Source organism: Epinephelus lanceolatus, chromosome 4 (assembly GCF_041903045.1).
Source record: "Epinephelus lanceolatus isolate andai-2023 chromosome 4, ASM4190304v1, whole genome shotgun sequence".
Lineage (NCBI taxonomy): Eukaryota > Metazoa > Chordata > Actinopteri > Perciformes > Serranidae > Epinephelus > Epinephelus lanceolatus.
In genome coordinates this window covers 3188641-3214862 of record NC_135737.1, presented here as the reverse complement: position 1 = coordinate 3214862, position 26222 = coordinate 3188641, and the positions used below count along the sequence as shown (strand labels likewise).

The window sequence follows — 26222 nt, the reverse complement described above, 5'->3', positions numbered from 1 at the left end:
TTCAACATTTATATCAATAAATTGGCCACTCTTCTTGAACAGTCCCCAAGCCCAGGATTAGATCTACAAATTAAAGAAATTAAATTCCTCATGTATGCAGATGACCTGGTTCTACTGTCCCCAACAGAACATGGTCTACAGCAGAACCTCTCTCTGCTGGAGACCTTCTGTCAAAACTGGGCGGTAGAGATCAATCTTGACAAAACCAAAGTCATGGTATTCCAAAAAAAGGCCAGGTTACAGGAATCAAAGCATGTTTTCAGTGTAAGAGGGACCACACTTCAGCATACAATGGAATATAATTATCTAGGCATCATCATCAGTGCATCTGGCAGCTTTGACAAAGCAATAAATTCCCTCACAGAAAAGGCATGCAGGGCCTACTATAGCATCAAAAGTTCACTATATAAATTCAATCCTCCAATTTCAATTTGGCTGAAACTATTTAACAGTGTAATCAAACCCATACTTATGTATGGAAGTGAAGTATGGGGCCCTCTAATTACCCAGAGGCACACCTCATGGGACATAACACCCACAGAGAAATTTAATCTTCAATTCTGCAAGGAAATCCTCAAGGTCCACAGAAACTGTCCAAACCATGCATGTAGAGCAGAGCTGGGACACTTCCCTCTCTCTCTACACATGACCAAAAGGTCAATTAAGTTCCAGGTTCAGTTCCCTCTGAGAAACACCAGAGAAACCTGCCACCTCAAAATCCAAGACCTCCAAAATCTCTCCAAAACTCACCTGGCATCTATCGCCAAAGAGAACAAAATTACTTGCATTGACAATTGGAAGAATGATATCAAATCCATCAATAAATTAGAATGCTATGGCTTACTGGATAGAGAATATTCTCCAGCACAATATCTGGTCAGCATAAAAAACCCCAAACAGAGACGCACATTGACAATGTACAGACTCACTGACCATCAACTACAGGTTGAAAAAGGTCGGCATAAGAAAGAATGGAAACCCAGAGAATTAAGAGTATGTAAACACTGTTCCTCAGGAGAAATAGAAACTGAGGCCCATTTTCTCCTCTCCTGCCCCCTGTACCAAACTGAGAGAGAGGCTTTCCTACAGCAGATAACTGCAGCAGATCCATCATATCAGGGAAAAAAATGTGAACTATTAAAAGTATGTCTGAGAGAAGATCCACAATTTATAAAATTAGCTGCACAATATGTAACACTCTGCCATGATACCAGAGAAACACGCAAATGCTGATCAGAACCATTATTGCTATAATATTGTTGTTTTTTATTTTATTTTATTTTATTTATTATTATTATATCATTTAATATGAACTTTGTGTATATGTTTTTCATTGTATATGACAACTTGTAATTGCCCAGTAATACCAAATCTTATTAATCCTTACACACACACACACACACACACACACACACATATATTATTCTTTTTATTTTATTTTATTATTTATTTTATTTTATTTTATTTTATTTTATTTTAAGTTTCATTTCATTTACGAATTGTATTTTTTGTTTTGTTTAATTGATTCTTGATGCTTTGGCAACATAGTTCTTGTAACATTCATGCCAATAAAGCGAATTAGAGAGAGAGAGAGAGAGAGACAGAGAGAGACAGAGAGAGAGAGACACAGACACAGTCAGACAGACTGCATGTAGGCACTTCAAGATGAGTTGACTAATGATAACAGAATCAGCAGGAGGCATTTGACACCACAGCAGCAACACAACCTCACATGTCACACTATCCAGGCACCGCAGTGATACAAGTTAAACTGCGAGACAGTGGAGCACAAAGGCTCTGGAGAAGAGGCCGAGTTACTGACGTGCAGTACGGCTGAGTTAGTGACATGCAGTGAGAGAGAGAGAGAGAGAGAGAAGGAGAGAGAGAGGGAGGGAGAGAGGGAGGGAAGGAGAGAGCGGGAGGGAGAGAGGGGGGGGGGGAGAGAGAGAGGGAGGGGGGAGGGAGTGGAGTGTGTGTGTGTGTCTGTCTGTGTGTGCCATACTTTTACTGTTATTATACACATATGATTATTGTCACATATGTATACTATCAGATATTAATATATACTTTCAACATGTTGTACCACAATAGCCAGAATTATAATCTTATTACTTTCATTGATATTGTTGTAACACACACACACACGCACACACACACAGAGGCATGTGTCTGTCAGAGTGAAGCTTTTGTTATGCTAATTAATGACAGCTGCAGCTGAGAGACAGACTAGGTGACAACAAAATGGGTTGAAAGTTTCTCAAACTAGTCCTTCCAGTTCCCAAACCGTGGGTCCGATCTTCAATCTGAAGGCAACATCAGATAGATAAACTCGTTCTGAACGCAGAAATATATAGCTTTTATGTCTATGGACTCAAAAATGTGAACTTAGTCACAAGTTTACGATGTGTTGGCCCTCATCTTTTCTTACAGAGATCATCATGAGGATTTGTGTCCTGCACCTTAGAACGCTTCTAAAATCCAAACCGTTCCAGTAATGACAAAGTCCTTCACAAGTAATGTTCACCAGGGGTAGAGCTGGAATGTGTGCAAGTTTGAAGCAGTTATGATAAATGGTGTAGGAGCAAATATTTTTTGAGAGAGAGAGAATTTGTGAAAAACGTCATCTTACAATGAAAGGGTAATAGCGCACTTCCTGTTGGACTTAGGTCAGGGGTTGCAGCATGAGATTTGTAGGTCTTGATGACATGAACGAGCCAGTGTTGGTTTGGTTTTTCTACGGGATTCCTACCGGTCGCAGCAGGCATTTTAGTGTGTCTAGGTGGCACAAAAAATCGTCAGGAGGTTTTGTAAGACATCACCTGGAAGACGCCATTAAATCCAAACCATTCGAGTAATGAAAAAGTTATACAGACTATTTGATTAGGATGAGTTGATCTGTGATGTGTGCGAGTTTAAAGCCCATACGATAAACGGTGTAGGAGGAGTTGATTTTTTAAGGAATTTTGAAAAAGAGCATTTTTGAGGCGAAATCTTACTTTGAAATGGAAATAGCTCACTTCCTGTTGGGTTTAGGTCATGGGCGTGATTTGTAGGTCTTAATGAGACGAACAAGACAGTTTTGGTTTGATCTTTTTAGGTCATTCCTACAAGCCACAGCGGCCATTTTAGTGTGCCTCGACTGCTAGGTGGCGCTAGGGAGGCCATTTTGGCACTTTTCGGATTAATTTTTTCATTTCCTAAAATTTTTCGCCAGTCCTGACATGCGTGCCAAGTTTGGTGAGTTTTGGAGCATGTTTAGGAGGGCAAATTCCAGTTTAAAGTGGAAGGAAGAAAGAAAGAATAATAATAATTAAAGCTGCAAGCAGCATTGGGAGGGACCTCGCACTCGCGCTCGTTTCGGCCCCCAGCTTATGTCGTCATTGTGAATTATTTAGAAATATCAAACATATTGCCACAAACATCAGAAAATCCTTACAGAGCTGAATGTTTTGATGTTTGAATGCTTTCTGTAGCTGTATGTAGAAATGATGTCACAATATGCAAATTAGATGAGTGAATTTATTCCCATCAGATTCCTCTTCCTTTGTTTTGAGGAAGAGACAACAAAAACAGCACAAAACAAAAGAAATCTACTGTGTAAATATATTCAAAATGCTTTTTTACTGATATTTATGAAATCCAATATGGCTGCCAACTAGTGATGCCACAATATGCAAATTAGATGAGTTAATTTACTCCCATCAGATTCCCCTCCCTTTTTTTTGAGGATGAGATGACAAAAACAACATAAAACAAAAGAAATCTACTGTGTAAATATGTTCAAAATGTTGTTTTACTGAGATTTATGAAATCCAATATGGCCGCTGCCTAATGACGCCACAATATGCAAATTAGATGAGTTAATTTACTCCCATGACAAACTTTGGGTCATGATGAATATTTTTGTCATTTACAGTATGCCTTTATCTCTCACCACTTTCAAGCCACAGTCTTTTGAAATGTTGAAATGAAAATGGAATATTTTCCTCAATTAACTCTGGTACCTAAAGGGTTAAAATGGAGATTCTGCCCCTGTCATGTCTGCATGTAAGATGTAGACACGCACACACATCATGTTTCTGTGAGTTTATGTGTGACAGCGGTTGCCATGGTAATTAAGTAAGTGCACCTGGCAGAAGAGTAGAGAGAGACAGACAGAACACAGAGAGAGCTGTTTTAGTGGAGATTTAACTCCTCTAACAAGTTCTTCCCATACCCAAACCGTTGATAGTTATACAGAAGATCTGTTTAGCGGCAGTTGAGCTGGCATGTGTGCGTCTTTAAAGCCAATACAATAAACGGTGTAGGAGGAGATGTTTTTTTTAAGAGCATGTTTGAGGCTAAATCTTACTTTGAAAGGGCAAATAGCTCACTTCCTGTTGGATTTAGGTCATGGGTGTCAGCGCGTGATTTGTATGTCGAACACACCAGTTTTGGTTTGATATTTCTACGACATTCCTACGGGCCACAGTGGCCATTTTAGTGCGCCTAGGTGGTGCTAGAGAGCCCATTTTGGCACTTTATACCAAGTTGATGTTCAGTGGCGAAGGATGAAAAGTCGCCACCGCCGACGCCGCGGCCTACAACATGACAGGACACTTGTGCCACTGTGGACATTCATCCACTTGATCGTCATGTGGCCACAAAATGTAGTTGATCAGGTCAGGAGCTTGAGGTTGGTGTTTGTAAGTGTAAAAGATAGCATTTCCTGTTTCCACAAGGGGGCGCCATAAGCGAAATTGCCTACGAGCATATGGAGGCATTGAGGGCGGGGCTCTTATCATGTACAGAAATTTCGAAGCAGTTTGGATGAATTATGTGGGAGAGAGAGCTGCTTGAATATGCATGGCGATGGATCAAAAATGGCAGTGCCATAGCAGCCACGCCCTTTGACCTACAGACATGCAGAGCACAACTTTTGAGCAGCATGGTCTCTGGATGATCTGTAAAAAATTTGAAGTCGATTGGATGAAATCCCTAGGACTAGTTCGTTAAAATACAACGTGGTTATCACGCCAAAATGACAAGTCAAAATCAAAATGGCTGACTTCCTGTTTGGAGTAGACCGTTTGTGTCAGAGACTTTTATGTGTGTCTGCACAACATACACATTTGTACCAATTTTCATGTTCCAACTCCAAAAAAACCCTATGGGGAGGGGTTTTTGAAAATTTCAAGGGGGCTCTATAGAGGCATTTTGTCCCCCCCATGGGCAACGCCCCTATCAGATGGAAGAGCTTGCCATTCTTGACCTGTGTATCCATTTTCATGAGGAGATGAGGTCGTTGAAGCCATCAAAATGCCAAACGTATTTAGTGGCAAGAGATCGATAGTCGCCACGCCGCCACATGGACACCATTAGACGTAGCTTCACAGCGTTCATAAGGTAGCTTCACCAACTTGTTCTGCATGCATTAGAAGTGGAATGAAGTTGATGCAGTAAAAGTTTGTGGCATTAGTACATGTTAAAGTAAAAACTGGTCACTTCCTGTTACCACCGGGGGGGGCTATGAGTAAGGTGGGATATTAACATATCGGGGTGTTTGGATCGGCGCCATCATCATGTCCAGCAAGTTTGAAGCTGCTGAGATCAAGTATGTGGGCATGAAGTCCATTCGAAATTCGATGGTAAGAAAACGAAAAGTCGCCAAAATTTGTCACACCCTCGCGGCCACGCCCCTTGACATAGAGAAAAGCTTTTAATAACTTTTGATCAGCATGTTCTCAGGATGATCTGTACCAACTTTGAAGTCGATCGGACGAAATCCCTAGGAGGAGTTCGGTCAAATGTAAGTTGTGGAAATCGCCGTAACGAAAAAATTCAAAACAAAATGGCCGACTTCCTGTTGGGATTTTACCATGACGTTAGGAGACTTTTTTGTGCGTACCAAATTTCGTTTGCCTATGACAAACTAACCCCAAGGGGAGGGGTTTTTGAAAATTTGTAGGGGGTGCTATTTCGGCATTTCACGTCGACCATGTGCAACCGCCCAAAAATGTCGAATTTCGGATCCGGCTGGATGAATGTGGAAAGTTAGAAGCATTTTGAAATTTGGGAAAGGGGCGAAATTGGGACACGAAATGTCGGAATAATAATAATAATAATAATTAAAGCTGCAAGCAGCGATGAACGGGCCCTCGCAGTCCACGTGCGTCGGGTCATGCTGCCGTCGGGGGGCGTGCACCTAGATGTCTTGTCAGCTGTAGTAAATAAAAAAATAAACGTTATCTCTTACTTACATTTCCAGTATGCAGGTAGACACCCAACCCACGTATGTATTTTTCCAAAAAGTAGAAGCTGAATACATGCCCAATAGTTCAAGGTCTTCTGACATTAAGGATAGACCGATACATTGGCCGGCCGATATATCGGGCCGATATTTGAGTTTTTTACTTGTATCGGCATCGGCCAATATGCGCGTGGGTTCGCGGATTTATTTTTCCCTGGCACTTTTTTTCATTTGAAAGTATGTGGTTAAGTTGAACAAAGCTGTTGAATCCTACTGTGTACAGTAGTTGTTGTTTTATTTATGCTTCAGCTTAAATATTTATTTATTTTATAAAGACATTACTGGAAGATTTAAGAGCACTGAACTCTTTTTTTTATTTGAATGTATAATAATAATATTCTACCTGTTCTACTTCAACTTTCCATCTTGTTTTAGTATTTTTTACTGTTCAATAAATGTTTCTTATTTTAAACTTGAGATCTGTAATATTTGTTATCGTGTCATTTTTTTTATGTAAATTGAGGGAGCAAAAGCAGTATCGGCCCCAAATATCGGCTCAAGAAAATCGGCAGTCCATAATTGGTCATCGGCTAAGGGTGATGGAAAAAAGTCGGTATCGGCATCGGCCCTAAAAAATCCTTATCGGTCTGTCCCTAGTTGACATGGTGTCTCTGGCTCAAAGTATGAGGGACAAGAAGAGGTTGAAAGTCGATGAGTTTTGAAGAGGATTTGAAGATTTTCCAATTTACTTCCATTCACACTAATTAGACTGCCACCAGAGCGTCACCTATTGGCCAGTTTGCACCAAATTTTGCACAAACCCTCATCGGGCCATGGAACACAATTAGCAAAAGTGTTGTGGTAATCGGACTGTATTTGGTGAAGATATGAAAGACTGTCTGTTTTGAACACAATGTGCAGGAATTTGTTGTTTTATATTTTGGGCGTTTTTTGGACTATCAAAATTCTTTTGATAACTTTTTGTCAGGAGCGTTGACAGATGCTACATGCAAAGTTTGGTGCAAATCGGTCAAATCGCCTAGGAGGAGTTCGAAAAAGTACGTTTTTCATTTGTCGCGATTTAGCGAATGGAAAGTTACTGCGAAAATGGGTGTGGTTTACACCACACAATTCAGCTGAATTCAGAGAACACGTAAATAGAAGGTTTAACAATGTGCGACATACTATGTGGGAGTTATGAGCCAAAATGCACTTTCCTTAATAATATCGCCACCTAGTGGTGGAAATTCAGGAGGACAATAGATTATAAAATTTTTCACCAGGTGTGACTTATATTCCAAGTTTGGTGAGTTTTGGGGTATGTTCAGGCAGTGAAAAAATGCGATCATTTTGGCAGAAGAAAAAAATGAAAAAATAAAATAAATAATCGGGAGAAAAACAATAGGGACCTTGCAGGTCTGTGACCTGCTCGGGCCCTAATAATAATAATAATTAAAGCTGCAAGCAGCTGTGATCGGGCCCTCGCTCCCCCCATGCAACCGTGGGGGCCTGAGGCACGTGGGGGCTGTGGCGTGAAAAGAGAAGGGATAAAAAACCTGGCAGGAGCGAAAAAAACGCAATGTTTCGTTCATCCACCAGGTGGCTCTATGAGTGTAACCAGATGTGGCCAGGTGCGTTCAGGGGTGGACCCTCATCACGTGAAATTTCGAGCAAATCGGACTCTGCATGAAGGATTTATACCAAGTTGATGTTCCATGGCGAAGAATGAAAAGTCGCCACCGCTGACGCGGCAGCCTGCAACATGACAGGACACGTGTGTCACTGTGGAGATTCATCGACTTGATCGTCATGTGGCCACAAAATGTAGTTGATTAGGTCAGGAGCTTGAGGTTGGTGTTTGTCAGTGTAAAAGATGACATTTCCTGTTTCCATAAGAGGGCGCAATGAGCAAGATTGCCTACAAGCATATGGAGGCATTGAGGGTGGGGCTCTTATCATGTACAGAAATTTTGAAGCAGTTTGGATGAATTATGTGGGAGAGAGAGCTGCTCGAATATGCATGGCGATGGATCAAAAATGGCAGTGCCATAGCAGCCACGCCCTTTGACCTACAGACATGCAGAGCACAATTTTCGATCAGCATGGTCTCTGGATAATCTGTAAAAAAAATTGAAGTTGTTTGGATGAAATCCCTAGGACTAGTTTGTTAAAATACAACGTGGAAATCATGCCAAAATGACAAGTCAAAATCAAAATGGCCGAATTCCTGTTTGGAGTAGACCATTGGTGCAAGAGATTTTTATGTGCATCTGGACAACATACACGTGTACCAATTTTCATGTTCCAACTCCAAAAAAACCCTATGGGGAGGGGGTTTTGAAAATTTGAAGGGGGCTCTATAGAGGCATTTTGTCCCCCCCCCCCCATGGGTGACGCCCCTATCAAATGCAAGAGCTCACAATTCTTGACCTCTGCATCAATTTTCATGAGGAGATGAGGTCGTTGAAGCCACCAAAAAGCCAAACGTATTTAGTGGCGAGGGATTGATAGTCACCACGCTGCCACATGGACACCATTAGATGTAGCTTCACAGCGTTCATAAGGTAGCTTCACCAACTTGTTCTGCATGCATTACAAGTGGAATGAAGTTGATGCGGTCAAGTTTGTGGCATCAGTACATGTTAAAGTAAAAACTGGTCACTTCCTGTTACTACCGGGGGGCGCAATGAGTAAGATGGGATATTAACATATCGGGGTGGTCGGGGCGGAGCCATCATCATGTCCAACAAGTTTTGAAGCTGCTGAGATCAAGTATGTGGGCGTGAGGTCCGTTCGAAATTCGATGGTAAGAAAACGAAAAGTCGTCGTAATGTCGCCGTAATGAAAAAATTCAAAACAAAATGGCCGACTTCCTGTTGGGATTTTACCATGACATCAGGAGACTTTTTTGTGCGTTTCGGTATGATACATGTGCGTACCAAATTTCGTTTGCCTACGACAAACTAACCCCAATGGGGAGGGTATTTTGAAAATTTGTAGGGGGCGCTGTTTTGGCATTTCGCACTGACCATGCGCAACCGCCCAAAAATATTGAATTTCGGATGTGGCCAGGAGAATGTGGAAAGTTAGAAGCATTTTCAAATTTGGGAAAGGATGAAATTGGGGCACGAAATGTCGCAAGAATAATGATAATAATTAAAGCTGCAAGCAGTGATGATCGGGCCCTCGCACCTTCACGCACCTCGGGGGGGCTGGCAGGACGTCTTCTGACGTGTCAATTCATTTCTGTCAAAGTTAGACATTGCATGCAGGAGTGACTTGGCATATCCCTGATACAGTGCTGGAATGACATAGTTCACATTTTGTATCACTTCCTTTTTCCACTAGAGGGAGTTGGAGAGCGCAGTAATTATACATCATGTTTTTATACATCAAATATACACCACAGCATTTAACTTTCAGATAAATCAAAAGATAAGTGTTTGAGACCTACTTCCTGTCACCACTAGGTAGCACTATGAGTATCAGGAAATATGGTCACATAAATGTTTTCAGGGCAGGACTAATATGAATCATCTGAAGTTTGATGGAGATCAGAACATTTATGGCAACAATATAGCAATTTCCTGTTTCATGGCGAGACATCAAAAGTAAACCCTCTGCAGCGCGTGTAGACACTAATGATACGTCATGTTTGTGTACATCAAATATAGACCACAGCACTGAAATTTCAGGTTAATCCAAAGATAAGTGTCTGATAAGAAGTACTTCCTTTCGACACTAGATGACGCTATGTTCATCACGCAATAAGGTTAATCAAAATGTGTTCAGGGCGGGACTAGTATGAATCATGTGAATTTCGGTGGAGATTGGACCATTTATGCCAAAGCTACAGCAATTTTGTTTTTCATGGAGAGACCTCAAGATTCAACGCTCGGCAGCGGGCGTGCCATTCAACATTGGGCAAATCATGTGATAACTTTTGGTCACAACATAGTCACGCTTACATACACCAAGTTTGGAGCAAATCTGATTAAATCTGTAGGACAAGTTCGTTAATTTACAAGCCCTGGAAATGGGCAAAAATGCACAAAAGTGGCACAAGTAAATTAAAAATGGCGGACTTCCTGTTGGGTTTGGAGCATGGCTCCAAGAGGCTTTTTTGTATGTAATAGAGTGTTACAGGTGACTACCAAGTTTCATACATGCAGGTCAAACCAGCTTTGGGGGCTGCTTAATTGAAATATTCTAGGGGGCGCTGTTGAGCCATCTTGGTGCATCAAAGCACAAAAATCACATCAGACAACAGGAATTGCGACCTGTGATGTGTATGCCACGTTTGGTGAGTTTTCAAGCATCCCTTGTCCCCTCAAAACAATAGTGTGTTTGATGGCGAATAAGGTGGCGCCACGGTGACAGCGTTTGATGAAAACTCAAAAGCTTCATTTTTAAGTATCAAGGTCTAAGGACTTAGACCAGCAAGTTTGAGGTGGGTCTGATTAACCTGCTAGAAGAGGGACATCAAAGAATGTATAAAGTAACTTTCTGTTGCCAGTAGGTGGCGCTATGGCGGTGATTCAAAATTCCTCTGTAGATGTGTTCAGGGCTGGACTGTCATCATATGTGTGAAGTTTTGGCAAGATATTCCCATGTGGAGTCAAGTTACAGCAACGTTTATCATCACGGCGAAACATCAAAGTTTGCCGCCAGGCCGTGGCCACGCCCTTAAACGAAAACTCACAGTTTCCACAATAAGCGTTATCAACGTCTTATGACTTTTTTCACCAAGTTTGAGATGGATGTGGTCAATTCTGTAGGAGATGTACATTAAAGTCTGAAACATGACATTTCCTGTTGCCAGTAGGGGGCGCTATATTTATCTCTATTTATTGACATGTAGATGTGTTCAGGGCGGGACTGGCATCAATCCTGTGTTATAAACTACTTCCTGTTTAGTGGCGAGACCCCTAACTTTGACGCCATCCCACGGTCACACGCATTGACGAAAACTCAAGCTTTTGATAACTTTTCATCTTCAAGGTCTTGGGGTGGGACAGACCAAGGTTTGAAGTCGATCGGATGAAAAGGACTAGTTTGTTCATTTATGACCCCTGGAAATTGCCAAAAATGCATCAAAATTGCACAGTAAATTCAAAATGGCCGACTTCCTGTTGGGTTTACAGCATGTCTCCAAGAGGCTTTTTTGTACGTCTTGGAGGGTTACATAAGCCTGCCAAGTTTCATACATGTAGGTTAAACTAGCTTCAGGGGCTGTTTCCTCAAACTTTTGTAGGGGGCGCTACTGAGCCATTTTTTGGAACCCGCGAACGAGACCCTTAAAATATCAAATTTTTCACCAGTTCTGAGATGTGTGCAAAGTTTCATGAGTTTTCGGGTATGTTAAGCCTCCCAAAAAGGCAATTCATTTGGAGGAATAATAATAATAATAATAATAATAATAATAATAATAATAAATCCTTGCATTTCAATAGGGTCCTCGCACCGCTAGGTGCTCGGGCCCTAATAATAATAATAATAATAATAATAAACAGTACGATTACAATAGGGTCCTCACGGACGACTTTGTCGTCGCTCGGGCCCTAATTAAACCTGCAAGTAGCTGTGATCGGGCCCTCGCTCCCCCATGCAACCGTGGGGGCCTGAGGCACAATGGGGCTGTGGCGCGATGCGAGAAGGGAGAAAAAACCCTGGCAGGAGTGAAAAAATGCAATGTTTTGTTCATCCACCAGGGGCACTGGGAGTGTAACTAAATGTGTGTCCAGGGGCGGACCCTCATCACACACGTGAAGTTTCGAGCAAATCGGACTATGTCAATGTATAATCGGGCATTTCCTGTTTCCACAAGGGGGCGGCATGTGCAAGATTGCCTATGAGCATATGGAGGCGTTGAGGACGGGGCTCCTATCATGTACAGAAATTTTGAAGCAGTTTGGATGAATTATGTGGGAGAGAGAGCTGCTTGAATATGCATGGCGATGGATCAAAAATGGCAGCGCAATAGCAGCCACGCCCTTTGACCTACAGACGTGCAGAGCACATCTTTTGATCTGGATGATCTGTAAAAAATTTGAAGTCAACTCCAAAAAAAACCCTATGGGGAGGGTTTTTTAAAAATTTGAAGGGGGCGCTATAGAGGCATTTTGTCCCCCCCATGGGCGACGCCCCTATCAGATGAAAGAGATCGCCATTCTTGACCTGTGTATCAATTTTCATGAGGTTATGAGGTAGCTGAAGCCACCAAAAAGCCAAACGTATTTGGTGGCGAGGGAGGCCCCATAGCGATGTGAAGTCGATTGGAGGAAATCCCTAGGACAAGTTCGTTAAAATACAGCATATGGAAATCACGCCAAAATGACAAGTCAAAATCAAAATGGTCGACTTCCTTTTTGGAGTAGACCATTGGTGCCAGAGACTTTTTTGTGCGTCTGGACAACATACACATGTGTACCAATTTTCATGTTCCTACTCCAAAAACACCCCTATGGGGAGGGGTTTTTGAAAATTTCAAGGGGGCACTTTAGAGGCATTTTGTCCCCCCCATGGGCGGCACCCCTATCAGATGAAAGAGCTCACCATTCTTGACCCGTATATCAATTTTCATGAGGAGGTGAGGTCGTTGAAGCCATCAAAATGCCAAACGTATTTAGTGGTGGAATCGATAGTCGCCACGCTGCCACAGGGACACCATTAGATGTAGCTTCACAGCGTTCATAAGGCTTCACCAACTTGTTCTGCATGCATTAGAAGTGGAATGAAGTTGATGCGGTCAAGTTTGTGTCATCAGTACATGTTAAAGTAAAAACTGGTCACTTCCTGTTGCCATCGGGGAGCGCCATTAGTAAGGTGGGATATTAATATATCTGGTCATTCGGGGCGGAGCCATCATCATGTCCAGCAAGTTTGAAGCTGCTGAGATCAAGTATGTGGGCGTGAGGTCCGTTCGAAATTTGATGACGAGAAAACGAAAAGTTGCCAAAGTTTGTCACGCCCTAGCGGCCACGCCCCTTGACATAGAGTAAAGCTTTTAATAACTTTTGATCAGCATGTTCTCAGGATGATCTGTACCAACTTTGAAGTCGATTGGACGAAATCCCTACGAGGAGTTCGTTCAAACATGTCAAAAATTCAAATCAAAATGGCCGACTTCCTGTTGGGTTTACGGCATGGGTCCAAGAGGATTTTTTGTGCGTCTTGGCATGTTCTATGAGCCCACCAATTTTCATGCGTGTAGGTGAAACTCACAGGCGAGGCTCAAGGTACGAAATTTTCTAGGGGGCGCTATGTCACCATTTGGCCCCGTCCACATAGAGCACTGCCAAAATATCAAATTTTTCGCCAGACCAGACGTGCATGACAAATTTGGTGAGTCTTTGAATTTTGGAAAGTGGTGAAATTGGGGATTAAATGTTCATAATAATACTAATAATAATAATTAAAGCTGCAAGCGGCTATGAACGGGCCCTCGCAGTCCACGCGCGTCGGGGCATGCTGCCGTCGGGGGCCGTGCACCTAGAAGTCTTGTCAGCTGTAATAAATAAAAAAATAAACGTTATCTCTTACTTACATTTCCAGTATACAGGTAGGCACCCAACCCACGTATGTATTTTTCCAAAAAGTAGAAGCTGAATACATGCCCAATAGTTCAAGGTCTTCTGACTCTTTAAAAGTTGACATGGTGTCTCTAGCTCAAAGTATGAGGGACAAGAAGAGGTTGAAAGTCGATGAGTTTTGAAGAGGATTTGAAGATTTTCCAATTTACTTCCGTTCACACTAATTAGACTGCCACCAGAGTGCCACCTATTGGCCGATTTGCACTGAATTTTGCACAATCCCTCATCGGGCCATGGAACACAATTAGCAAAAGTGTTGTGGTAATCGGACTGTATTTGGTCAAGATATGAAAGACTGTCTGTTTTGAAAACAATGTGCAGGAATTTATTGTTTTATATTTTGGGCGTTTTTTGGACAATCAAAATTCTTTTAATAACTTTTTGTCAGGAGGGTCCACAGGTGCTTCATGCAAAGTTTGGTGCAAATCAGTCAAATCGCCTAGGAAGAGTTCGAAAAAATACGTTTTTCACTTGTCGCGATTTTGCGAATGGAAAGTTACTGCGAAAGTGGGCGTGGCTTACACCACACAATTCAGCTGAATTCAGAGAACACGTAAATAGAAGGTTTAACAATGTGCGACATATTATGTGGGAGTTGTGAGCCAAACACGCTTTTGCATTGAAAATAGCGCCACCTGCTGGTCATTTCTGGTGTATGAGTTACAGGGGCCAGTCTTTACCACCCCTATCAATTTTATTTCCATGAGTGTTATGGTGTTGGCACAGTGCCAAATATTAAATTAGACGGCCACCAGAGCGCCACCTAGTGGCAGATCGGCAAGTCCTTCATCAGATATCCTCAGGAGGGCATTGACAATAATTATACCAAGTTTCGTTTTAATCCGCCCAACCGATGCTGAGATATAAAATACTTCAATTTAAAGAGCGCCACCTTGTGGTCATCACTCGAAACTTTAAACAAAGCCTCAGGGGCTCATGGGGAAGTAGTAAAATGAGTTTCATGTCATTCGGACCCCCCAATGTGGAGATATGCAACACTTCCTTTTTAGAACTAAATTTGCAGGAAGTTGTTATTTAATAACTTGAATATTCTTTGGAATATCAAAATTCTTTTAATAACTTTTTGTCAGAAGAGTCCACAGATGCTGTGTCCAAAGTTTCGTGCAAATCGGTGAAATTGCTTAGGAGGAGTTCGAAAAAGTAGGTTATATATATATATATATATATATATATATATATATATATATATATATATATATATATATATACACAGTACAGGCCAAAAGTTTGGACACACCTTCTCATTCAATGCGTTTTCTTTATTTTCATGACTATTTACATTGTAGATTCTCACTGAAGGCATCAAAACTATGAATGAACACATGTGGAGTTATGTACTTAACAGAAAAAGGTGAAATAACTGAAAACATGTTTTATATTCTAGTTTCTTCAAAATAGCCACCCTTTGCTCTGATTACTGCTTTGCACACTCTTGGCATTCTCTCCATGAGCTTCAAGAGGTAGTCACCTGAAATGGTTTCCACTTCACAGGTGTGCCTTATCAGGGTTAATTAGTGGAATTTCTTGCTTTATCAATGGGGTTGGGACCATCAGTTGTGTTGTGCAGAAGTCAGGTTAATACACAGCCGACAGCCCTATTGGACAACTGTTAAAATTCATATTATGGCAAGAACCAATCAGCTAACTAAAGAAAAACCAGTGGCCATCATTACTTTAAGAAATGAAGGTCAGTCAGTCCGGAAAATTGCAAAAACTTTAAATGTGTCCCCAAGTGGAGTCGCAAAAACCATCAAGCGCTACAACCAAACTGGCACACATGAGGACCGACCCAGGAAAGGAAGACCAAGAGTCACCTCTGCTTCTGAGGATAAGTTCATCCGAGTCACCAGCCTCAGAAATGGCAAGTTAACAGCAGCTCAGATCAGAGACCAGATGAATGCCACACAGAGTTCTAGCAGCAGACCCATCTCTAGAACAACTGTTAAGAGGAGACTGCGCGAAGCAGGCCTTCATGGTCAAATAGCTGCTAGGAAACCACTGCTAAGGAGAGGCAACAAGCAGAAGAGATTTGTTTGGGCCAAGAAACACAAGGAATGGACATTAGACCAGTGGAAATCTGTGCTTTGGTCTGATGAGTCCAAATTTGAGATCTTTGGTTCCAACCGCCGTGTCTTTGTGAGACGCAGAAAAGGTGAACGGATGGATTCCACATGCCTGGTTCCCACTGTGAAGCATGGAGGAGGAGGTGTGATGGTGTGGGGATGTTTTGTTGGTGACACTGTTGGGGATTTATTCACAATTGAAGGCACACTGAACCAGCATGGCTACCACAGCATCCTGCAGCGACATACCATCCCATCCGGTTTGCGTTTAGTTGGACGATCATTTATTTTTCAACAGGACAATGACCCCAAACACACCTCCAGGCTGTGTAAGGGCTATTTGACCAAGAAGGAGAGTGATGGAGTGCTGCGGCAGATGACCTGGCCTCCACAGTCACCGGACCTGAACCCAATCGAGATGGTTTGGGGTGAGCTAGACCGCAGAGTGAAGGCAAAGGGGCCAACAAGTGCTAAACACCTCTGGGAACTCCTTCAAGACTGTTGGAAAAACATTTCAGGTGACTACCTCTTGAAGCTCATGGAGAGAATGCCAAGAGTGTGCAAAGCGGTAATCAGAGCAAAGGGTGGCTATTTTGAAGAAACTAGAATATAAAACATGTTTTCAGTTATTTCACCTTTTTTTGTTAAGTACATAACTCCACATGTGTTCATTCATAGTTTTGATGCCTTCGGTGAGAATCTACAATGTAAATATTCATGAAAATAAAGAAAATGCATTGAATGAGAAGGTGTGTCCAAACTTTTGGCCTGTACTGTATGTTATTATAGCGCACCTCTTGAGGGGTTTCAGGGTTTGCGTATGGTGTCATCAGCCATGTTTTAAGGCCATATGCCTGGTCACCCAAACAATATAACATTTTAACATTAACGGAATAGAGACTTACTAAAAATACTAACTAAAAACAATTGAAAAAAGACTAGAACAAAAGATGCTCACCAACAAGCCATCCACTTCTCACAGCCCCTGCCTCCAAACGCATTCCCACTGTACTGTTTTGCAAAATAAATGAGTCGTGGGTGCCTCCTGGCCAGCGGGCCACAGCCTTAAGGATATGGCAGTCGGCATTACAGATCATCTGCATGCTGATGGAGTGATAGTTTTTCTGTTCATGTTATTGTTAATATTTTAATTGTCACAATGATGAGGGTGAACGTGTGTCAATTTCATGGTAATTTAATCCATTTGGCCAATATATTAGTAAATTAATTATTTTAAAAAATGTTAATTAAATCTCTTTTTCATGAATGTGGTTTTATAGACTCTGCATGTACTTAAAAGGTATGTTTGCATTTTCTAAGTCAGTTCGGCCTTCCTCATTTGTGCGTATGCATGGTCTGAGGCAGTTCTAAATTTGTTCGCAGAGTAAGAACAAATTCGGGTAAGAAAATATTGATGAATCCCGGATTTGTGCGTCAAACGATCGTACGCACAGTTTAAGCACAGATTTGTGCGTACACACTGTTTGTGAATGAGGCCCATTGTGTCCATCCATAGATGTCCTGGTAAGAGATTTAACAGCATTTTTGTGTAAAAAAAAAAAATAAATAAAAAATCACATTTTAAAGGATATCGTCAGATTATTGTTATTGGAAAATTAAAAAAAAAATTGAGATTTTTTTTGCCCATATCGCACACCCCTACAGCAAACTAGCTTGACAACATGGTCAATGCAAGTGATGAGTATGACGCTGAGAATTGTAAACTGTGGGGACCTTGAACTAATGACTAAGGACAAATCTGAACCCTGTGGCTGGACCAGTTGGGAATCTCTGATTTAGAGTTTCCAGTTCACCTAAACTGCATGTCTTTGTGTTTTGGACAAGTGCAGGAATCCTGTCCAAACATGGGGGAACATTTAAACTTTACAGAGAAAACCCCCAGGTTGCCTATTAATGTCAAAATACATGTAAAATCATGTATCTCTGTGGAATGGCACAGGTTGGTGCAGTTTGTGGAACCTGAGTCAAACCCCAAGTTATGTCTATCTGATTCTTAAAGCAGTTCATACTTACAACCTCTTTGTTTCCTGGACTGTGTTGTAGGGTGTGGTTTTTAAAATTATCCATGAAAAAGGTACGAATACCCTGAACACTTGTACTTAAAATTGTGCAATGCTATTTATAGATTTTGCATTTAGTGATTGTTTCTGTACCTTATCTGCAGATTGTACGAGGTCTGAACTATGGGCAGCACTGTTTGCTGGAGAGCCCCACTGGAAGTGGAAAGAGCTTGTCCTTGCTCTGCTCTACTCTGGGGTGGCAGCAGGCTCAGTTTGGTATGTCCTTCTCACAGGATTAAAGAAACAGAACACAATTGTATAGGCAAGTAGACCCACTTGACTGCAGTTCACAAGCAGTGATTGACATGATTGACAGCTGCTTTAGAGACTCCTTGGCTCTGATTGATTGTTACTCACTGTGCCGCAGTCTGATTTTAGCGAATGCCACTAGAGGCAGTAGGAAGAAGGTGAGGGACATGATTTTTTCACAGACTGGAATCTGTCCCATGCACTTCTTTCAGAATATAGTGACAGTTTCAGCAAAAATGACAGAGTTAATTTCATAAAAGTAACTGACTGCATCTTATATCTAACATCTATATAGTGAACCTAGATACAACTTGAATTTGTGTTGTTGTAATGGTATGGTAAAATTCACATTGGCGTTTTCCATTGCCTACCCCGTGTACCAGCTGAGAGTCTGTCACTGATAGTTTTATCTGTGTCTCATTGTTTGATGACAGCAAAATTACAAGGAGGAGGAAGCATTGGCGAGGACAAGAGCCGGTTGGATAAAAATGGTGGAGACTGTAAGAAGTCAAATTTCACTACCCCCTGTCAGTGTGTGTGCCACAGCGAAGCCAGCAGGACCGTAGCTACAACAGCAGCCAAACCAGCTATTGTGGACCTAACTGTGTCACCCTGCAAAGAGATGGCAGCACCTGAAAAAAGTAAGTCTCTTTCAGTTTGTAAGTTTATTTGTAGTAGCATTTGAAACATGCATAACAGTTCTTTTGCCTGAATCAGCCTCCCCTGTAGGACAGTGGTAGTTGGTCATTTCAAATACAGGTAGACATAGATTTTTTAGTGTTTATTTTCCTAGATTCACACAACATTTACATATTAATAAAGGTGCTTGTGATATCAGATTAAAAATATTAATTATTTGTGTCTTACACTGAACAAAATGTTAAACCTAACACTTTTGTTTTTGTTCCCTTTCTGTCACAATGCTGCACTCCCCCTCAGCGTTGGTGATGATGATGTTAGCATGTAAGACAGATATTAGGTTAACAAGAAAATACATACAATTTTGTCAAAATTATAATCCAAACACATGTCAGATTGCACAGACATCTAAAGGATCTTTAGTGTTTTTATCCCTCCAAAAGAGCTGTGGCCTTGAGGTAGCTTATTTATGTGTGCCGGTCTGGTCTGTTGGCGCAAGACGACAATTGGCAGCAATAAGCAAATTGTCTAATAAGCAAGTTAAGTAAGCACTCGCTGTTTGCTTATCTGCAAATACCTGAGAAGTGTGTGTTCCATAATGCATGGTTGTATCGTTATGTAGACCTACACATTTTAAACTCTCTAAATAAAGGCATGGAAATGGGGTAAAAAGTTATGGAAAAGTAAAATAACAGGAAAACTTTGTGCTATTTGTGTAGTGACCCCTTTGCCTATCAAAAAACGGCGACAGCGGTTGCTGATTGATTGTTTCGACGTGTGCAACAATAACCCTAAGCCTGTTTTATAGGCCTCTGCTTGAAAATTGCATACCCATAATGAAATGAATATATCTCTGCAACCACAAGGTCTATTTGAATACTTTTGGTGTCATAGCAAAGGGAACATTTGTGAGATTTGTTAAGGTGTGTAAATATCAGTATATGTGTGTGTTATATGTGAAAATAAAAGTAAATGAAGATGGCACACAGCACAAATGAAACATTTTGAGGTTCGCTTAAAAAAAAAAAAAAAAAAAACGTTTTCAGGATGAGTATCCCTTTGGAATGATGCAGCTGCAGCTTTAAACCGCTATCAAATCATAGTACAGTATGTGAAAATTAACTCTGCAAAGGTTGATTCTGATAAAGTGAAGCAGAAGAATATTAGAGAGGTTTCAGTACAAAAAATTCAGGAAAGCTCTCCAAAATTGTACCATGTTTGCATGAGATTTTTTTCATGTACAATCCTATATCTTTCATTTTTTGTTTCTGTAAATCCCTAATGATGATTAGGATATACACATACAACTGTCCGTTTAGTTTTTTTCATGTTTTCCCACTCCACACTGACCAATACACACCTACTACATGTGAAACAGATTTTCTCTTCTGTGCTTTGGAGGCTCGTATCTCCGTGACGGATTGGTCGATTTGAGTGATTGACACCTCGTTTGATTCGTTAGAGCCAATAGAATGACGCTATACCCACCAAAATGAGATTGACAGCACTGTAAGCCAATCAGAGTCAGCAGAATGCGTTGTGGGGGAGATGTCGGCTGCTGTGAGTGGTCATTGTTATGCTTATCCCCGGAACCTGAAGGCCATCATGTTTGCCCGGATTCATTTGAATGCTGGACAACATGTCGGTCAACCGGAAAGTAGTGTGATTTAACAGCAGAATGAGCTTTTCACGGCAAAAACAACAAAGGTAAGAGAAATATTACAACTATAGCTAGGTGAAACGATTTCTGTTGTTGTTGTTCTTTGGCCTCTATCTCTCCGATACTTTGGTGTAGAGTGCTTTGGCATATGTGTGGAAACAGCGGAGTCTCTGCTTTCATTTGAGATGAATGGCGTGTGTTTTGCATAACGTGTCGTCGAGTTAAAGCCTGAAATACACCAAGTGGGTTGGGATATCAGTGCTGTATGGAGTTGGATTTGTTGTTTATTTAGTTGTTGTTTGAGCTGTGTTTGGGGCATGTAAAAAGGGTTTTTACAGCCTTGTAGCCCAGGTTCTGCTGTTTAATTTGATGTGCAACATCACTATGTTCTTTGTGATCAGTGCATTTTTTCACACTGTGTTTGCAAAGTCGCTCTCAAAGTCCCCCAATTTGGGGTCTTTCGGTTTTAACAGGTTTAAATATCCACTAGTTTCCAGTATAATTGATCAATCGATTTATTACTTAGAGCTCTTGAGTTCAAACAAACGTTATCCACTTTCCAATAAGTGTCCACTTTTGTATACAAAGAAAAAACCTTTTACAAACATTGGCGCACGGTCAAAAAATTGTTTGCTTCTCATCCCAGCAACACCTGTCTCACCTGATTCACCTGATTAAATAAACTACCGTCTGACTGACAGTGAAACTGCTCCCTCCAATAGTGGGAGGTATAACAGACACGAACAGGTAAAGGTAGCACGCACATCCCAAAAACTTAATGCTGGGTGCTGGACCAAAAGGTAAGTATGAAATAAAAGATAAAGTCCACACCCCAGAAGCTGCTCCTTGAAAATTTATTTAGACGTAATGTTTCGGGCTCCTGCCCTTCATCGGACATGAAGTAAATGTGGATACACCTCCATATATACAACCCCTTAGGGTCACCTGACACAATCAGGTGATAAACCACAGGTGTGAGAAAAATAATAGTATCAGTCAGAAAGAAAAAAATCAGAAAAGGATGCATGTACACCTAATTCAATTATATCTATGCACAAGCATAGGAAAATACATGCATACATAGATTCAATTCAAAAGATCAAAATACAATACAATGCAACAATACCAAAACACCACTTTACAAAAATTCTTTTAGAAAATCTTTAAGAATTTGCGCAGGTATAAGGCCTGCAGTGCAAATGTAAATATAAACATATCACACACACTTTAAATATCACATGAAGAGAGCATCAGGTGAAGACCTTCATAAACTTCTGCGATATTAAAAGGGAAAAAAATGTTTTGTAGAGGCGTCTCTTACAAGTATCAAAACCACAGCGATATGACAAATGCAGACAACATGAGAACATGGCTCACACTAGAGTTGGGTTGGTATGAGAAAAGAAACAAATGGTCCGGTTTTTGTAAAAAAACAAAAAACAAAAAACGCATCAAGTCGGTAATACCGGATTTTCGCCACTTGGGGGCGCAATTGACTCATTTAAAATAAAAAACGACCATAGGACAACAGAGGGACAGTAACAAGTTGTTTCTTTTATTCCTTACAAATAAATTTTGCAGCTTACTCAATCAGTGCAAACAAGGGTTGCCTCCTTCTTCTGGCTCAAAGCCAAAGTGTTGCTATAGTGGAGCATTCTTTGTTTTTTTTTAGCCTAAATTGTCCGCCATTATTGATTCCCCGTCACTATTAAACAAACTCCAGGCTACAGTAGAGGCCTCGGCACATGCGCACCCGCATGTGCCGAGGCCTGTGCTTGACGAAGAGGCAGATACAGGTGCCCACAGACTCGGGCGTACTATAAGCGGAGCAGACTCCGTGTAATAATGTCCATGAAAAATCCCCGCCATGTGAAAAATACATGCCGAACAGTCTTTTATGTGACACTGGTGCGCGGAGCGGAGTCCAAGCGGTCGTGCTTTGCGCGCACAGGGCTTGCGGACGTCCACTTTTACCAGGTGGACCTCCGCAGAGTCCGCTCCGTGTATGTTCCGCCCGAGTATGCTGTCCGGTCGGTCTCCAAAAAAAAAAAAAAAAAAAAACCCGGTCCAAGACAGAGTACCGAACCGAATTGGTATTACCGAGAACCGACCCAACCTTGGCTCACACGGTAGCAGCCAAAGTGTCGACACTTTTGGCTCCCAAAGGGCTCAATGTAGATTTTGACTTGAGGCCTTTTTTATGATGTGTTTGCTTCGTGCGCTTCATTTCTACGGGTCTAGGAACTTGCCAGTTGTGTTTACATTGTTCCCTCAGTAGCTGGTATGATGTTGTATTTGATTTTTTTCTGCTACTACTGTGTGAGCCATGTTCTCATGTTGTCTGCATTTGTCATATCGCTGTGGTTTTGATACTTGTTAGAGACGCCTCTACAGAACATTTTTTTCCCTTTTAATATAGCAGAAGTTTATGAAGGTCTTCACCTGATGCTCTCTTCATGTGATATTTAAAGTGTGTGATATGTTTATATTTACATTTGCACTGCAGGCCTTACACCTGCGCAAATTTTCTAAAATAATTTTTGGTGGTGGTATTTTGGTATTGTTGCATTGTATTGTATTTTGATGTTTTGAATTGAATCTATGTATGCATGTATTTTCCTATGCTTGTGCATAGATATAATTGAATTAGGTGTACATGCATCCTTTTTTGATTTTTTTCTTTCTGATTGATACTATTATTTTTCTCACACCTGTGGTTTATCACCTGATTGTGTCAGGTGACCCTAAGGGGTTGTATATATGGAGGTGTATCCACATTTACTTCATGTCTGATGAAGGGCAGGAGCCCGAAACGTTACATCTAAATAAATTTTCAAGGAGCAGCTTCTGGTGTGTGGACTTTATCTTTTATTTCAGGTATAACAGACAAACATCAACAAACATGGCTCTGACACACTGGCCCCTAATTGTTTCTGGCAGAAGACAAAACAATTCAAAATAAAAAACAGGTGTTACATAAGGAGCCATTACCTTAGAAACAAACAAAACAAACAAAAAACTGACAGTTCACTTTACAAGAACTCTTTTTAACCCATAAACTGCATTTTCTCTACTCAGAAATATGGATTGGCTAAATATTGAGCCTGTCTCCATCTTCTTTTGATATACAAATCTCCTTTGTCAAAGAGTCCAGGTGGCAAAGCTGGTTTTCCTTTCATCAGAAGGATGTGATTTGGCATCAGCGGCTCAAGATCATCGGGATCTTCAGACAGTGTAGTAATGGGGCGGTCATTTAGCATGGCTTCCACTTCACATAGTACAGCGTGAAACCCTTCGTCATCTAAACATTGCTGATGAAGAACAGTGTTTAGAATCTTTTTCACCATACCAGTGATGCGTTCCCAAATGCCGCCATGATAGGATCCAGCTGGAGGGTTGAAACTCCATTTTATTCCTTTTTGTGCCATGATCTTCTGTACTTTGTTTTGATTTATTGAAGCCAAGGCTTCTGAGTTACTTGTCCTCTCTGGCAGATGAATCTTCTTGAGGCATTGATAGGAGTCCGTATCAAGTGAGTACGCAACCTCCAGATGCACTGCTCTACTTGCCATGCAAATGAAAAGTACTCCGTACCGCTTCAGGATGCTACGACCTTTCTTCACATCATTTGGATCAAAATAATCCACACCAACATTTGTGAACAGTGGGGGATCTGGAAAAATTCTCTCAGTGGGTAGATCTGCCATTTTTTGTTCACCCACATTTCCTCTGTAACCCCTGCAGAGGTAACATTCTGCTATTACCTTTCTCACTGCTGGATTAGCACTTGTAGTCCAGTATCTTTTCCTCAGATTGGAGAGTATGTGGTTCCTACCACCATGACCCAGTTGCTCATGAATATGACGGAGTATAAGAGTTGAGATGTGCTGGTCCTTGGCTAGAATGAGTGGGTGCTTTTTCATCAGGCATGGAAGCTCTATTTAGCCGTCCTCCAACTCTCAAAAGATCTCTTTCATAAATTGGATCAAGTTTGTGGATGGCGCGCTCCCTTTTTACCATAGATCTTCCAGATGCTAGTGCAACAACCTCGTTGTGAAATCTTTCCCATTGACTGAAGCGAACAATAGATGTCTCAGCTTCAAAGAGATCATCTACAGACAAACTTTGTCTTCCTAGTGAGGCTTTAAATTTCTGCATCTCCAAATTGACGCCAGTCAGGTGACGACCATCACCACTGGTATTTGCAGAGATTAACTGCTTCCTTTTCTCGCTTAAAGTCAAGACAGTCATTTTCAACTTGAGAATCCAACCTACAGCAGTTTTCAACCTTTCCCAACTGGAAAAGTAAGTGATCAGTTTCTGTGTGGCATTTGAAACATCTTCAGTGACAACTGCATGCACTGCAAGGTTCCTTTTAACTTCTGGGTCATCAGCATTTCCATAGAAACTTTGGGCTTTCAGTCCATCTCTTTTGAACCAAATGTTCAATTTTCGGCCCCCTTGAGGCATCATCTGCAGGGTTTTGTGCTGTACGAATGTATCTCCATTGAGAAACATCTGTGGCTTCTCTTATTGTTGCTATTCTATTTGCTACAAATGTTTGGAACCTTTTGTCCTCGTTGATGTATTTTAGTACTGATGTCCTATCAGTCCGGAATTGTGACTTCTCCACAGGAAGCTGAGGTTCTGATCGTAGCATTTTGTCCACTTTAATGGCAAGAACAGCAGCTGTCTGTTCTAAGCAAGGAATAGTCACTTGCTTTAGTGGACACACCCTGGACTTGCCGAGTACAAAAACAACATGGACTTCGTTCTTGTGGTTTTACAACCTGACGTAAGTAACAAAGCCATATGCATTCTCACTGGCACCAGAGAAGTGGTGTAGTTGAGCAGACGTAACCTGTCCAAAATATTTAGGTTTGAAATATCTACTGATCTCAAAACTTCCACTCCTTCAAGATTTTCCAACCATTTGTTCCATTTCTGTTGAAAGGATTGAGGTACTGGATCATCCCAACCATACTTCAAACGACACAGGTCCTGCAAAATCATCTTAGCTGGGATTGTTAAAGGAGCCAAGAAACCCAAAGGATCATAGACAGAACTGATCATCGATAACATACCACGCCTTGTGTGTGGCGGTTCTTGGATGTTAAACTTGAACTTGAAGGTGTCCGTCTCAGTGCACCACTGCAGTCCAAGAGCCCGTTCAACTGGCAGCTTGTCTCTGTCTAGATCCAACTCCTTGAAGTTCTTGGATCTGTGCTCCTCTGGAATTACCAACAGCACCTTTCGACTGTTGCTAATCCACTTTGTAAGGTTGAAGCCTCCTAACTTGCAGAGAGCTGTGAGGTTCTTGACCATGAGAACAGCATCTTCTTCAGAATGCAAACTTTTCAAAAGATCATCCACATAAAAGTTTCTTGAGTGTGTCAGTTACTTCTGATGGAAAACGGTTTTGATTACCATCAGCAGTTTTTCTTAGAGCAAAACATGCACAGCTAGGAGAAGATACTGCTCCGAACAAATGGACAGTCATACAATACAGTACAAGGTCTTGCTCCAGGTTACCTTCTGGCCACCACAAAAACCTCAAAGTCCAGATGTTCTAATGCAACTTTGACCTGATGGAACATTGATTGCATGTCAGACATGAGTGCCACTGGTTCCTGCCTGAATCGCGTCAAAACTCTGATGCTCTGGCACCTGTTCTGCATAACCTTTGTT

General features: G+C 41.4%; 1 protein-coding gene across 1 annotated transcript in view; it reads left to right on the top strand.

The window, feature by feature from the left end:
• brip1 (BRCA1 interacting helicase 1) overlaps positions 1–26222 on the top strand; it is a 238687-nt gene that overhangs the window by 10611 nt on the left and 201854 nt on the right. Inside the window, exons 3-4 of the mRNA XM_078166852.1 lie at positions 18091–18202; positions 18670–18876. Coding sequence (XP_078022978.1) covers positions 18091–18202; positions 18670–18876 — 319 coding nt within the window. The remainder of the gene's footprint in view (positions 1–18090; positions 18203–18669; positions 18877–26222) is intronic.